Below are 14,808 nucleotides of genomic sequence, written 5' to 3' on the forward strand. Positions count from 1 at the left end.
TAACCCAGACTTAACAGGACGTTGCTGATTGTGTGTTTGAGCAGGGTTCTCATTTTGCAGTTTATAGGGAGGCTTTCATGTATGATACTATCTGTGTACCCTCTGAACTGAATGTTGACCTTAGTGTGTATTTGTGTGTACAAAAGAGTATTTAAGGAGTGATCAGAAGTAGGGAAGGGGTCATAGCTTCCATCAGATTCTCAAGCCAGTCGTCCACAAATAAGGATAAGATTTGCTGACTTAGGGAAAAAGAAGAAAGGGAAATATGTCTTCCTAATTTTAGTGTCTATATATATATACACCCATTTGCTCAACAAATATTTGATGAACACCTATTCTATACCAGATTTCCCTGATAGCTCAGTTGGTAAAGAACCCGCCTGCAATGTGGGTTCAATCCCTGGGTTGGGAAGATCCCCTGGAGAAGGGAAAGGCTACCCGCTTCAGTATTCTGGACTAGAGAATTCATGGACTGTATAGTCCGTGGGGTCACAAAGAGTCAAACACAACTGAACGACTTTTACTTACTCTGTACCAGACACTGGATCTTAGTTCCAGGGAAACATAAGTGAAATATTTAATATGTTCAGTTCAGTTCAGTTCAGTCGCTCAGTCGTGTCCGACTCTTTGCGACCCCATGAATCACAGCACGGCAGGCCTCCCTGTCTATCACCAACTCCCAGAGTTCACTCAGACTCACGTCCATCGAGTCAGTGATGCCATCCAGCCATCTCATCCTCTGTCATCCCCTTTTCCTCCTGCCCCCAATCCCTCCTAGTATCAGAGTCTTTTCCAATGAGTCAACTCTTCGCATGAGGTGGCCAAAGTACTAGAGTTTCAGCTTTAGTATCATTCCTTCCAAAGAACACCCAGGACTGATCTCCTTTAGAATGGACTGGTTGGATCTCCTTGCAGTCCAAGGGACTCTCAAGAGTCTTCTCCAACACCATAGTTCAAAAGCATCAATTCTTCAGTGTTCAGCTCTCTTCACGGTCCAACTCTCACATCCATACATGACCACTGGAAAAACCATAGCCTTGACTAGACGGACCTTTGTTGGCAAAGTAATGTCTCTGCTTTTGAATATGCTATCTAGGTTGGTCATAACTTTCCTTCCAAGGACTAAGCATCTTTTAATTTCATGGCTGCAGTCACCATCTGCAGTGATTTTGGAGCTCAAAAAGATAAAGTCTGACACTGTTTCCACTGTTTCCCCATCTATTTCCCATGAAGTGATGGGACCGGATGCCATGATCTTCGTTTTCTGAATGTTGAGCTTTAAGTATGTTAGGTGATAATAAATGCAATGAAATAAATTAAGCAGAGGCCAGAGGACATAGAGTTCTGGGAACTAGGGGTGCAGTTTTAATAAGGTTGTAGGGAAAGCCTCACCGAGCGGGTAGCATTTGGGCAACTATCTTAAGGAGATGAGAAAGTAGGCCACGTGGGAGAAGAGGCCACCTGGGAGAAGAGTGGGCAGGAGGAAGGCAGAGTGAATGCATAAGGCCTGCCCTCTGTGTTGAGGAGTAGTGCAGGGGCCAGTGTGACTGGAGGGAAGTGAGAAGAGAAAGAGCCAGGAGGTGAGTAAGAGAGGCCAGGGAGGGGGTGGCAGATGGTGCAGGCCTTGTGGCCACTGTGGGAGTTTTGGTTTTTACTCCAAAGAAGATGAGAAGCTGTTGGAAAATTCTTAGAAGAGGAGTGACAGAGTCTACTTGGAAGAGTGTCATCAAATTATGTTAAATACACAACTGATGACAGAGATCTAGGCAGCAGTTCTGTAGAGTTCTAAGGAGCAATTAGAGGCTTTGTTTAGAGAAAACAGAAGAGGTGCAGTCTGAGCAGCATTTTGAAGGGGAAAGTCTAGGATTGGGGAAAAGAAAAGGGGCAGATGGAGGAAGCTGTTTAAAGAACAAGCAGTGACAATGGTCAAATCAAAAATGTAGGGGTAAAAAAAAAAAAAAAAAAAAAACGTAGGGGTGAGAAGGAGCGTGTTTTCACAGCTGGAGTTGAGGTGAGCAGTGGCTCCCAGGAGTGCTACACAGAGTGAATAGCAGGCACGCGGGGGCTCTTAACCAGAAAAGGGACGAGCTGGAGCTGCAGCCTGACTGTGCAGTCTGGATATTCACCCCATGTTTGTTGTCCCACAGGTTGTCTCTACCTATGTGGCCCTCTCCCAGTTCTCCCAGAACGTGGGTGACAAGGAGAAGTGGCTGTACCATGAGCAGCTGGCCATTCAGAAAAGCAGCCTGTGCTGGTTCTCCAGGGAGGGACTGTTGGCCACAGCCCAGCTCATGCAGGCCTTGGCCTACACCAAACTCTGCCTTGGGCATCTCGACTTCTCCATCAAGCTGGGTAATGGGGCCTGGGGCTGGTGGGCCTGGGGCTTTTAGAGAGGCCAGGCGCACCTCTAGACCTCACGATGCTCTTTAACCTCCTTAGGTTTTCAAGCTCATGAGATATGCAGACACCTCAAGAAACCAGCTCTGGAGAACCTGGTTCTCTCAGTTCTCTTCAGATCTGCATTTCTGAAGAAGAAGTATTAAGATCCTTTTCTGTCCTTTGTAGTTGTTGCCTCAGAGGGGAGATTATGACCTACCAGAGCAGTTTAGAGTGGAGAAGGAGAAGCTGTCTTGTCTCCACAGCCAGGACTGTCTCTGGTAGTCCTCCAGAAACATTGTCTTAAGTTTGAGGGGTCAGGAGTAGAAATTCAGAGTCTGGGCACTAGATATTCCACCCGCTTCCCTCCATCCCCCGCATGCGTTTTACTGCAGGGAGGTCGGTAATTGCAATAGCTCAAGACCGTGGGAGTTGTTTCAGAGTCATTTTCCCACTTCCTTTGCTTAGAGATAGGTCTGATCCCAGGCACAGATGCTCTCTATATAAATAGAATTACGGGATGGAGATCTAGGGGCTGTTAGGCCACCTTGAAGGTGTAAGATCCCTTCCTCTCCTGTACAGCCCTTCCCATTCTCCAGCTGGTCCCAGTGGCTCTGTCTCTCGGCAGGTTTGATCTGTGTGTCCACGTGCTGGAGAGTCAGTGGGTGCTCATTTCCCAGAGTCATGATGTCCTTGGCCGGGCCTTCTTCTATTCTGCTTGCTTAGATCTGCTGCTCTACGGAAAAGGTAAATCTTGTGCAGGGCTCTGCTGTATTCCTGAGGGATTCAGACCTCAGGTGGGGCCCTGGGTTTGGCACACAGGCACTCATGGGCCTGTCCTTTGGGCATGGCCTCTGCTCCTGACCCTTGTTCCTTAAAGTCTAGGAACTACATTGTGATTCAGGGTGCCTGCTTTTGAGGTGGTGTCTCCTCCCCTGGACCACGCACCTTATATACCACTTTATAGTTGACAACTTATACTACTAGCCTGGTTACTCTCTCTGTCCACAGGATGGCTGTGTCGGCCCTTTGGGGAATGTCTGCATTTCATTCAACGCTATGAGCACAGCTGCATTCTAAATTCTCAGAGCAGTGTCATGCTAGGGGTCCACTCCTCTCTGGCCATGTGGTAATGTAGCGTATCAGAGTCTTACTCAGGGCTGTGGGAAAGGGTAAGTTTGAAGACACCATGAACTCATTTAAGCTATTGCCTTTGCCTTACAAGGCAGGATGGTTCCACATCTCCAACCCATTTCTAAAGACCATTCACCTCCCATTTCCCCCCACATTATTGGAAGGGTTGTTCTTGTCCCTTAAGAGGTTTGGGTTCACAGATTAAGGGTTCAGTTTAGAGTTACATTTAAGTGTGAGATAATCCATGGCAAAGCTGTATATCATTGGTTTTCTTTTGAACCTCCTTACACATGAGTTGTGTAGCCTTGGCCCCTTACCAGAATCACAAATCTGACTGAAGGAGGTCTTAGAGCCTTAGAGTAGTGACGGTTCTGTGGAGGACCCATAGTGGGCAGTTAGGGGAGATAGCTGAGAGCTGTGGTTCTTTCCCTTCAGGTTTGCCCAGGACTTACAGTGGAATCAGTTTCAGTACCACTTCTCCAAGGCTCGCCAGTTGGTGAAAAGAACCAATGCCTCACTATTTGGTTCCCATGGCTTTGTCCGATTCCTAGAGTGCCAGGTGCTAATTTTACAGAAAATGCCAGAAGATGTCTTCCTGCAAACTCTCGCGGAGACTCGCCGCCAAACCCTCACGGTACCTGTCTCCGTTATCCTCAACTAACACCTAAGGCATGGTACTCTTTCTGCCACCTGCCTCTCTCCCTTACTCTTCTCCTTGCTGCCTTGGTCTCTTTTTCCTCCTTGAACCCAGGTGTGGACTCTGTACACCTATCTCATGTATCCTCCCAGATATTCTTGCATGTAGATCAGGACTGGATTTCTTACTGGATTTGCAAAAGCTACTACCCAATGCCATTAAAATGTTGACACTTAGCCCTTCTCAGTAGATCACTCTGGCTTTGTCTATAGTTTGACACATTTCCCTACATCCTTTCCTTCTGAATCTAAAACATTCCAGGTCCTCTGTATCTGAGAACAGACTTTCTGGCCCTCCTTGACCATCAGTAACTCCTTCCTGTTCCCCCAGCCCTGAGTGAGTGTGCTGAGTGGGAACTGCAGTAAGTTCTGATGGAGTGGAGTGGAGGAAAGAAAGTACTAATCCCTGAGCTAATGGACCTTCCTTTCCTTTCAGTACTTTAAGGAGTTTTTCTCTCGATGTGTGACCTGCCCTGTCTATCACCAGTGGGTCTCTGAGCTTAAAGCCTTTGTAATGAGAAATGGAAAGATGTCCTTGACCAACATCATCAGACCTTTTGACACCTGCCTGACAAGGATTTGGATAGAGGGAGAATTCCTGGAGGAAAATAACTCCTTTGAACAAAATTTGGAAATACAGAGTAAGCATTCCTTTCTGGAACTCTTGTCTGAGAGACATAAAGAACAGTCTCAGATTCTTACTCATAAGCAGTTAAAAGCCATGTCCAAATAAGAAGGGACATGCAGATATGAGGATTAGTCCTTGCTTTAGAGGTAGTTGTCATTCTCTCACTGTGCCAGCCTCCGCCTCAACAGAGACCCCTTTATATAAGGCGTGTAAGAGCCTCTGTCAGCCCTTTGCTTCAGCATCTGTAACTCTTAGGCATAGGAAATTCCCCTTTGGTCCAAGCGCAAACAAATAAGTTGTTTCCGTGGAGTAGCTGGATGATCACTAAAGGAGAAAGAAGGCCTTAGAAATCACAATGTAATGTCTATGAAGATGAATGATAAGAAATGAGCAAGAAAAAGGAGAGAATATAGTTTCTTACTTTAGGACCCAGCAAATCTCCTTTTTCCAGGCCATGAGTTAAATTTGTAATAGCCAAGGAAATTCTTTGTGTTTGTATTACTCTTTATGTTCCTATTTTCAGGATTTGTCAGAGAGGCTGATGTCAACAAGAAGGATAAAGAAGAAATTCAAGAATGTATCTGTTAATCAAACAAAAATCCTCTGAAGGGACCATGATTCTTTTATAACATGTAACACAAAGATATGCCACCAAGTCTCCTTTTTAAGATGCTATATATGTACATATTAAATATGCTAGCCTTTTACATTCGCCACTATCTGTATATCTTCATAAAAATAAAAGCATGTGTTTCTAAAGCATGAAATTTAGATCTTTCTTAACTCTCTTCATTAATGCAACTGGGGCAGAAATTATTACTAGAACCAGAGCTAGGCCAGAGGCTAGAGAAGCTTTGGGATTAAGCTGATTCCATCTTATATAAGGTGAGTCTATTAACAGGTAATTCTTCCGTGCTGCAGCATTTCCTTTTGTGGCCGGATAACATTCCATTATATGGACATGCCACATTTTGCTTATCTGTTCATGCACTAATGGATATTGGCTTGGTTCTGCTTTTTGGTTATTATGAATAAAGCCACTATAAACATTTGTGTGCAGGTTTTGGTTTAAACATATGTTTCAGTTCTTTTCGGTATATACCCAGGAAAGGAATTGTTAGGTCATGCAGATGCTCTCTGTTTAGCTCTTCAAGGAACTGTCATATTTTCTCCTAAGTTGCTATACCACTTATATTTCCAGCAACAATGTGTAAGGGTTCCAGTTTTTCACATCTTCACAAACAATTGTTATTTGCTTGTTTTTTTATATAGCCATTCTTGTGATTGTGAAGTGATATCTCATTGTGGTGTTGAGTTGCATTTCCTTAATGACTAATGATGTTCATTTTTTATAAGCTTATTGGCCATTTGTATGTCTTCTTGGAGAAATGTCTATTCAGATCCTCTGCCCATTTGTTATTGGAATATTTGCCTTTTTATCATTGAGCTTGAAGAATTTCTTATATATTCTGGATGCTAAACCCTTATCAGATTTGATTTATAAATATTTTCTCTTATTCTGTAAGTTGTCTTTTCACATTCATGGTGGTATTGTTTTATAGCACAAGAGTGTTTTGTTTTGATGAAGTCCAATTTATCTATTTTTGGTTTTTGGCTGCTTGTGGGCTGCCGTCTCTGGGGTCGCACAGAGTCGGACACGACTGAAGCGACTTAGCAGCAGCAGCAGCAGCAGCAGCTTTGGTGTCATATCTTAGAAACCATTGCTCATCTTAAGTCACAAAGATTTTTTCCTCTGTTTTCTTCTAAGAGTTTTATAGTTCTAGCTTTTATTTAGGTCTTTGATTATTTTGAGTTCATTTTTGCATATAGTGAAAGTGAAGTTTCCCTCATTCTTTTGCATGTGGATATACACTATCTCAGCTGCTGCATTTGTTAAAAAGCACCATTTGTTAAAAAGACTATTCCTCCCCCATTTAAGTAAATACTGTCATTTTTATGTTTTAATAAGATTTATTTATTGGTTTTGTTTTGGCTGCACTGCATGGCATGGCAGGGATCTTTAGTTCCCTGACCAGGGTTCAAACCCAGGTCCCCTGCTGTGGAAGCTTAGAGTCTTAACCACTGGATCACCAGGGGAGTCCCCAAGTACTCTTGTTGATGTATGGTTTTATTAGACATATGGGTTTATTTCTGAACTCTCAATTCTGTTGCACTGGCCTATATAGCTATCCTTATGGCAAGCCACACAGTCCTGATTATTGCAGCTTTGTAGTAAGTTTTAAAATCAGGAAATGTGAGTCTTCCAACTTTATTATTCTTTTTCAAGATTGTTTTGACTGTTCTGGGTCCCTTGTATTTCCATATCACTATCAGCTTGCCAGTTTCTACAAAAAGGACAGCTGTAATTTTGATAGAATATGTTGACTCTGTAAATCAATTTGCAGAGAACTGCTATCAGCATTATTAAGTTTTCTTTTTAAAAATTTTACTTATTTGATTGTAAGATAATTACTTTACAATATTGTGGTGGTTTTTGCCATACATCAACATGAATCAGCCATGGCTGCACATGTGTCCCCACCATCCTGAATCCCCCCTCCCTCTCACCCCATCCCTCCGGGTTGTCCCAGAGCACTGGTTTTGAGTGCCCTGCTTCATGCATCAAACTTGCAGTGGTCATCTATTTCACATATGGTAATATACATGTTTCAATGCTATTCTCTCAAATCATCCCACCCTTACCTTCTCCCACAGAGTCCGAAAGTCTGTTCTTTACATCTGTGTCTCTTTTGCTGTCTTGCTTATAGGATCATTGTCACCATAAATTCCATATATAAGCATAATATACTGTATTGGTGTTTCTTTCTCTGGCTTACTTCACTCTGTATAATAGGCTCCAGTTTCATCCACCTCATTAGAACTGACTCAAATGTGTTCTTCTTTATAGCTGAGTAATATTCCATTGTGTATACGTACCACAGCTTCCTTTTCCATTTGTCTGCCAATGGACATCTAGTTTGCTTCCATGTCCTAGCTATTGTAAACAGTGCTGCAATGAACATTGTGGTACATGTGTGTCTTTCAATTCTGCTTTCCTTGGTGTGTATGCTCAGCAGTGAAATTGCTGGGTCGTATGGCAGTTCTATTTCCAGTTTTTTAAGGAATCTCCACACTGTTCTCCATTCCCACCAACAGTGTAAGAAGGTCCCCTTTTCTCCACACCCTCTCCAGCATTTATTGTTTATAGATTTTTTGATGGTGGTCATTCTGACCAGTGTGAGATGGTACCTCATTGTGGTTTTGATTTGCATTTCCCTGATAATGAGTGATGTTGAGCATCTTTTCATGTGTTTATTAGCCATCTGTATGTCTTCTTTGGAAAAATGTCTGTTTAGTTCTTGGGCTGACTTTTTGATTGGGTTCATTTTTCTGGTATTGTGCTGCATAAGCTACTTGTATATTTTGGAGATTAATTCTTTGTCAGTTGCTTCATTTGCTATTATTTTCTACCATTCTGAAGGCTGCCATTTCGCCTTGCTTATTGTTTCCTTCACTGTGCAAAAGCTTTTAAGTTTAATTATGTCCCGTTTATTTTTGTTTTTATTTCTGTTACTCTGGAAGGTGGATCATAGAGGATCTTGCTGTGCTTTATGTCATAGAGCATTCTGCGTATGTTTTCATTTAAGAGTTTTATAGTTTCTGGTCTTACATTTAGATCTTTAATCCATTTTGAGTTTATTTTTGTGTATGGTGTTAAAACGTGTTCTAGTTTCATTCTTTTACATGTGGTTGACCAGTTTTCCCAGCACCACTTGTTAAAGAGATTGTGTTTTCTCCATTGTATATTTTTGCCTCCTTTGTCAAAGATAAGGTGTCCATAGGTGCATGGATTTATCCCGGGGCTTTTTTTGTTCCATTGATCTATATTTCTGTCTTTGTGCCAGTACCATACTGTCTGGATGACTGCAGCTTTGTAGTAGAATCTGAAGTCAGGAAGGTTGTTTCCTCCAGTTCCATTCTTTCTCAAGATTGCTTTGGCTATTTGAGTTTTTTGTGTGTGTTTCCATACACATTGTGAAATGATTTGTTATAGTTCTGTGAAAAATACCATTGGTAGGTTGCTAGGGATTGCGTTGAATCTATAGATTGCTTTGGGTAGTGTACTCATTTTCATTATATTGATTCTTCCAATCCACAAACACGTGTTTCTCCATCTATTTGTGTCATCTTTGATTTCTTTCATCAGTGTTTTATAGTTTTCTCTATATATGGGTCTTTTGTTTCTTTACGTAAATTTATTCCTAAGCATTTTATTCTTTTCATTGCGACAGTGAATGGGATTGTTTCCTTAATTTCTCCTTCTGTCTTTTCATTATTAGTGTATAGGAATGCAAGGGATTTCTGTGTATTAATTTTATATCCTGAAACTTTACTATGTTCATTAATTAGCTCTAGTAATTTTCTGGTGGTGTCTTTAGGGTTTTCTATGTAGAGGATCATGTCATCTGTAGATAGAATTTTACTTCTTCATTTCCAATCTGGATTCCTTTTATTTCTTTTTCTTCTGATTGCTGTGACTGGGACTTCCAAAACTATGTTGAATAGAAGTGGTGAGAGTGGGCACCAAGTTTTCTAATCCATGAAAGTGACATATCTTTTCCATATATTCCTTAATTTCTTCCTTAATTTCTTTCAGTAATGTTTTGTAGTTTTTAATGCACCAGCCTTACTCCTATTTTGTGAAATTTATGCCTAAATAATTTTATTATTCTTGATACTATTGTATATAGAGTTGTTTTCTTAATTTCATTTTGAGTTGTTCATTGCTAGAATATAGAGATAAAACTGATTTTCACGTATTGGTTTTATATCCTGAAACTTTTTTTCAGGGTACAAATTTGCTGAACTAATTTGTTAACTCTAAATTTTTGGGGGGTGAGTGGATTTCTTAGCCTTTTTTATATACAAGATCATGTCATCTGCAAATGGAGATAATTTTACTTCTTCCTTTCCAATCTAGATGGCTTTTATTTTTCTTGTTTAACTGCACTTGCTAGAACCTATAGTATAATGTTGAATAAAAGTGACAAGAGAGGACATCTTTGTCTTGTTCTCAACTATTGGGGAAAACTTTTTAGTTTTTCACCTTTAAGTATGATGTTAGCTGTGAATTATTTATAGATGTTCTTTATCAGGTTGATGAAGTCCTGTGCTATTCCTAGTTTGTTGAGTGTTTTTATCATGATAGAGTGTTGGGTTTTATCAAACACTTTTTCTGTCACCCATTGAAATGATCATGTGGTTTGGCAGAAGGAGTTTCTATTAATATGATGTATCATACTGATTTTCAAATGTAGAACCAACCTGGCATTCACTTCTAGAATAAGTCTTGCTTTGTCATGGTCTGTAATCCTTTCTATTTGTTCCCAGGTCCTACCTGCCACTGTTTCACTGAAGATTTTTTGCATCTACATTCATAAATAATGTTGGCCTATAGTTTTCTTGTAATCTCTTTGTCTGGTTTTTGTATATAAGTAAAACTGCTCTCATAGAAATGAATTGGTAAGTATTCCTTCCTCTCTTCGTTTTTTTTTTTTTTTTGAAGAGTTTGTGAAGGATTGGTTTTAAAATTCATTCAGTATTTGATCGAACTCACCAGAAAAGCCATCTGGTCCTAAGCATCTCTTTGTGGGAAGTTTTTTGATTACTAATTAAACCTCTTTACATGGTATAGATTTTCTATTTCTCTTTAAGTCATTTTCAGTAGTTTACATCTTTCTAGGAATTTGTCCATTTCATCTAAGTTATCTAAGGTATGCAATTGTTCATAATATTTCTTATCCTTTTTATTTCATAAGGTCAGTAGTTCTTCCCTTTTCATTTCTGATTTAGTAATTTGAGTCATCTTCCCTTTATTTCTTATCCAGTCTAACCAAGATTTGTCAATTTTGGTGATCTGGTCAAAGAACCAACTTTTGGTTTTGTTGATTTTTTTTCTGTTGTTTTTCTATTCTCCATTTCATTTATTTCTGCTCTGAGTTTTGTTATTTTCTTCCTTCTGCTTGCTTTGAGTTTAGTTTGCTCTTTTATTTATAGTTTCTTCAGGTGGAAAATTAGGTTATTAATTTGAAATCTTCTCTTTTTTTTTCTAACATAGGTGTTTACAACTATAAATTTCCCTCTAAGCACTGTCTTTGTTGAATCACCTAACTTTTGGTATGTTGCGTAATTATATTCATTCATTTCAAAGCATTCATTCATTTCTAATTTCTGTTGTGATTTCTTCTTTTTTCCTATTTGTTATTTAGGAGTGAGTGAGTTGTTTGATTTCCACATATTTGTGACTTTCCAAATTTTGCTTCTGTTATTGACTTCTAGTTTCAAACCATTATGGTCAGAAAAAATACTTTATATAATTTCAGTCCTTCTAAATTTATTTAGACTTAATTATGGTCAAGCATGTGGTCTATCCTAGAGACTGTTGCATGTATATTTGAGGAGAATGTGTATTCTGCTTTGTTGGGTGGTGTGTTCTGCAGATATCTGAGAGGTCCTATTGGTTTATAGTGTTACTCATGTCTACTCTTTTGTTGTTGCTCTTCCACCTCCTTGCTGTATTGTTTTTGAAAGTAGAATATTGAAGTCTACAACCATTACAATTTATTTATCCCTTCAGTTCTGTCAGTTTTTGCCTCAGGTATTTTGAAACTCTGTTGTTAGGTACACATATATTTATAATTGTTATATCTTCTTAGTGGATTTATTCTTTTATCATTATAAAATGTCCTTTGTCACTAGTAACAATTTTTGCCCTAAAGCCTATTTTGTCTGATATTAGTATAGCTACTCTAGTGCTCTGTAACTAGTTTGCATGATATGCTTTTCCATTCTTTTACTTTCAGCAGACTTGTGTTTTTCAATCTAACATTTGTCTTCTAGAAGCAGCATATAGTGGAGTCATATATTTTTTAAATCAATTTTGCCAATATCTGCCTTTTAATTAGGATGTTTAATCTATTTACATTCAGTATAGTTACTGATAAGGTAAGATTTATGTCTTCCAGTTTGTTATTTGTTTTCTACTTGTTTTATGTCTTTTTTCTCCTTTATTTCACCACTGTCTTTTGTCATATTAGATAATTTAATTCCCTTGTCATTTCTTTTACTGTATAATTTTGCACTATTTCTTACTGTAGAAATTATAGTTAGCATTTTAATTTAAAATAATCTAGTTCAGATTAATATAACTTAATTTCAATAATATATTAATACAAAAATTTGATTCTATATAGCCCCATTCCTTCTTTCTCCCTCTTCATATTGTTACTGTCATAAAAGTTACATCTTAATAAATGGTATGCCCATCAGCACAGGTATGTAATTATTGCTTTATGAAGTTATCTCTTAAATAGGGGTAAGGGGAAGCCATTTTTCTTGAGTAAACACTCCTTGGATTGATGCAAGTCATTGGTTAATTTCCAGAGTTCCAAAAAAGTTGACAGTATTTTTGCCAGTTTTCTTGTTTCTTTTTGAAGGCAAGAATTTTCAGAGTTCTTTAACCATTTTCTTTTAAAATTACTCTCAATGTACTTTTAACTTGTATTTTCCTTAGATGAAGTTAAACATCTTTATTATGTCTATATTTCTTTTTGTATGAGCTGTAGGTATATATCCTGTGACCATATTCTATTAAGTATTTGTTTTCTAATTGATATGTAGGAGTCAGGGAAATGAGCCCTCTGCCTTTTTAGGGAATTGAGCCCTCTGCCTTTATATGGGTTGCAAAATTTTTCCTTATTTTGTCTTTTGACTTTCATTTATGATGTTTTGTCATAGAGGGAAAAGTATCTTAATTTATCTTAATGTGTCAGTTGTAATGTATCTATGAATACTTTTATGGCTTCTGAGTTTTGTATAATACTTTAAAGAGCTTTTCTCTCTAAGATTGTTCCAACTATTCCCCAATGACCTTTCAAATACTTTATAAAATAAATTTTATCAAAATATAATTTATATGCAGTAAGGTACGCCTATTGGATAGGTTTGGACAAATGTATATACTGTGTAACTACCACAATCATGATGGAGAACATTTAATTACACCCAAAAGTTCTTTCAGGCCCCTTTACAGTCATTCCCACTCCTCCACCACTAGCACAAAATATTCTTATTTTTTTGTTATTGTCTTTTTATCTGCGGTTATTTCCCCCTTGTTGTTTATTTCATCCATCTTCTTGAGTAAGTTAGCTAACACTTTATTTCAGTTTACTTCAAAGAATAAACTCTTTTATTTATGTGTTAGTTATGTCATTTTTCTCCTTTAAAATTAATTAGCTGTTTGAGTAAGATGCTTAATTCTTGTTAAAGGTGTTTATTTTTCTCTGAGAGCTTCTTTAACTGAGTTCCAAAGGTTCTAATGTGAAGCAGTCATCTCACCGTGTCATTTGCATTTACTTTGTTTTTATAAAATAAATGAAATTTATTTTAGTATTTTCATTTTAGAAGTTACTTTTATAACTGTGACTCTGTGACTATAATTCATAGACTTGCTATCATAGGCATTGATGGAATTAATATCTTTCCCTTTCCTCCTTCAGTCTTCTCTACCAGTCAACTGATTATCTTAGTATTTTCCTTTGCATTGTTAAATATACTTCTACTTCTGTCACATTCTGAAAAGTTACATTCAGACCAATTATAGTCATTTCTCCCAGAGGGGTGCTTTTTAGACTTTATTCTGCCCTCCCCTCATCTTGCCTTCCCACCAGGAAAGTCCCCAGTCATCTTAGCCAGGGTAAATGAGGGCTTAGTTGATTGGTGGGGAGCTGCTGCCTCCACAAGGGACAGAGTAAATTTAGGTTCTGTCACAGGCTGAGACTCTATCAAAGGAAGCCCAGAACATCCTGCCAGAGCTCCCTGAAAATAGCATTACTAGGCTTACACAGCCCCTGCCTGTCTCTTCACCTCATGTACCTAGACTAAGCTTAGGGCCCTTCCAGATGGTTCAGACCATGAAAATCTCTTTTTGCCCAGTTCTTCATGATTGTAAAAGACTGGATTCCTGAGCACCTCCTCTTCTCCATCTAAGTCTCTCATCTCAATATGGACAAATATTTTCAAACAGTTTGAGAAGAAGTCATGGCAGAAACCTTAAAGGCCTTCCTATACCCAGCCTGGATTAGCTTTCATTTACACTTAACTGTGGCCACACATTTACCATTTATTCCTTATTCCCCCACCTGCATGCCTTTTCTTCACTGGGCTCTTCCCAGGCTCAGAGTTAAGGGAACAGAGCTACCAGAAGACCACACAGTTGAGAAAGAGCCAACTCTGATAAAACTGATGAAGATCTTTTATCTCCTGGTGCTTGAAAACCCTTTGTTCTACCAAGGAATAGGCTTGGTATCTATTTCAGTTTTTGGCCTTACTCCTGTTTCCTTTTAACCCCATCTCTCCTACCCTATCTGTCCTGAGCTCCCTTTGTGCTCTGCTAAGTCACTTCAGTCTTGTCCAACTCTGTGCGACCCCACCAGCCTTCTCTGTCCATGGGATTCTCCAGGCAAGAAGACTAGAGTGGGTTGCCATTTCCTGCTCCTGGGGATCTTCCTGACCCAGGGGTTGAACCCATGTCTCTTACATCTTCTGCATTGGCGGGCGAGTTCTTTACCACTAGCAGCACCTGGCACTGATGAATTGTCCTCCTTCTCCCATCATATGTGTCACATCGTAAGATGTCACTTGTTTACAAGGTATAAAGCAGAAAACAGGAGATTTCTATCTCAAGCAAATGAATCTATACTCTCAAGTGTCATGATAAAGGCAGGAAATGCTTTTGAAGAAATCCCCCTTCACGCCCGTTAAATCAGACTGCATTGTAGGAGTCTGACCAGGGAGGGAAATCACTTCCCCGCTGGCAGGAGAGCATTACAGCACAAACTCTGGACCAGTCTTTTCAGTTCACGAGCAGTCAAACCTGGGCCCTTTCATCCCCTCCCAAGCATCAAGAGCTCATA

General features: G+C 39.2%; 1 protein-coding gene across 9 annotated transcripts in view; it reads left to right on the forward strand.

Moving 5' to 3' along the window:
- The window catches only part of LOC109577377 (adenylate cyclase type 10-like), a 39,356-nt gene extending 33,473 nt beyond the window's left edge, over nucleotides 1-5,883 (forward strand). For 7 of the 9 annotated variants that reach the window (XM_019986293.2, XM_070777937.1, XM_070777940.1 and 4 more), the window contains 7 exons: nucleotides 2,148-2,352; nucleotides 2,440-2,536; nucleotides 3,005-3,123; nucleotides 3,388-3,505; nucleotides 3,946-4,144; nucleotides 4,643-4,847; nucleotides 5,358-5,883. In XM_019986293.2, coding sequence (XP_019841852.2) covers nucleotides 2,148-2,352; nucleotides 2,440-2,536; nucleotides 3,005-3,123; nucleotides 3,388-3,505; nucleotides 3,946-4,144; nucleotides 4,643-4,847; nucleotides 5,358-5,422 — 1,008 coding nt within the window. In that variant the 3' untranslated portion in view covers nucleotides 5,423-5,883. Of the gene's footprint in view, nucleotides 1-2,147; nucleotides 2,353-2,439; nucleotides 2,537-3,004; nucleotides 3,124-3,387; nucleotides 4,145-4,642; nucleotides 4,848-5,357 lie in introns of those variants that run through there. The other 2 variants (XM_070777944.1, XM_070777943.1) reach the window with 2 other exon arrangements.
- The last annotated feature ends 8,925 nt before the right edge of the window (nucleotides 5,884-14,808 follow it).

Source organism: Bos indicus, chromosome 23 (assembly GCF_029378745.1).
Source record: "Bos indicus isolate NIAB-ARS_2022 breed Sahiwal x Tharparkar chromosome 23, NIAB-ARS_B.indTharparkar_mat_pri_1.0, whole genome shotgun sequence".
Classification (NCBI taxonomy): Eukaryota; Metazoa; Chordata; class Mammalia; order Artiodactyla; family Bovidae; genus Bos; species Bos indicus.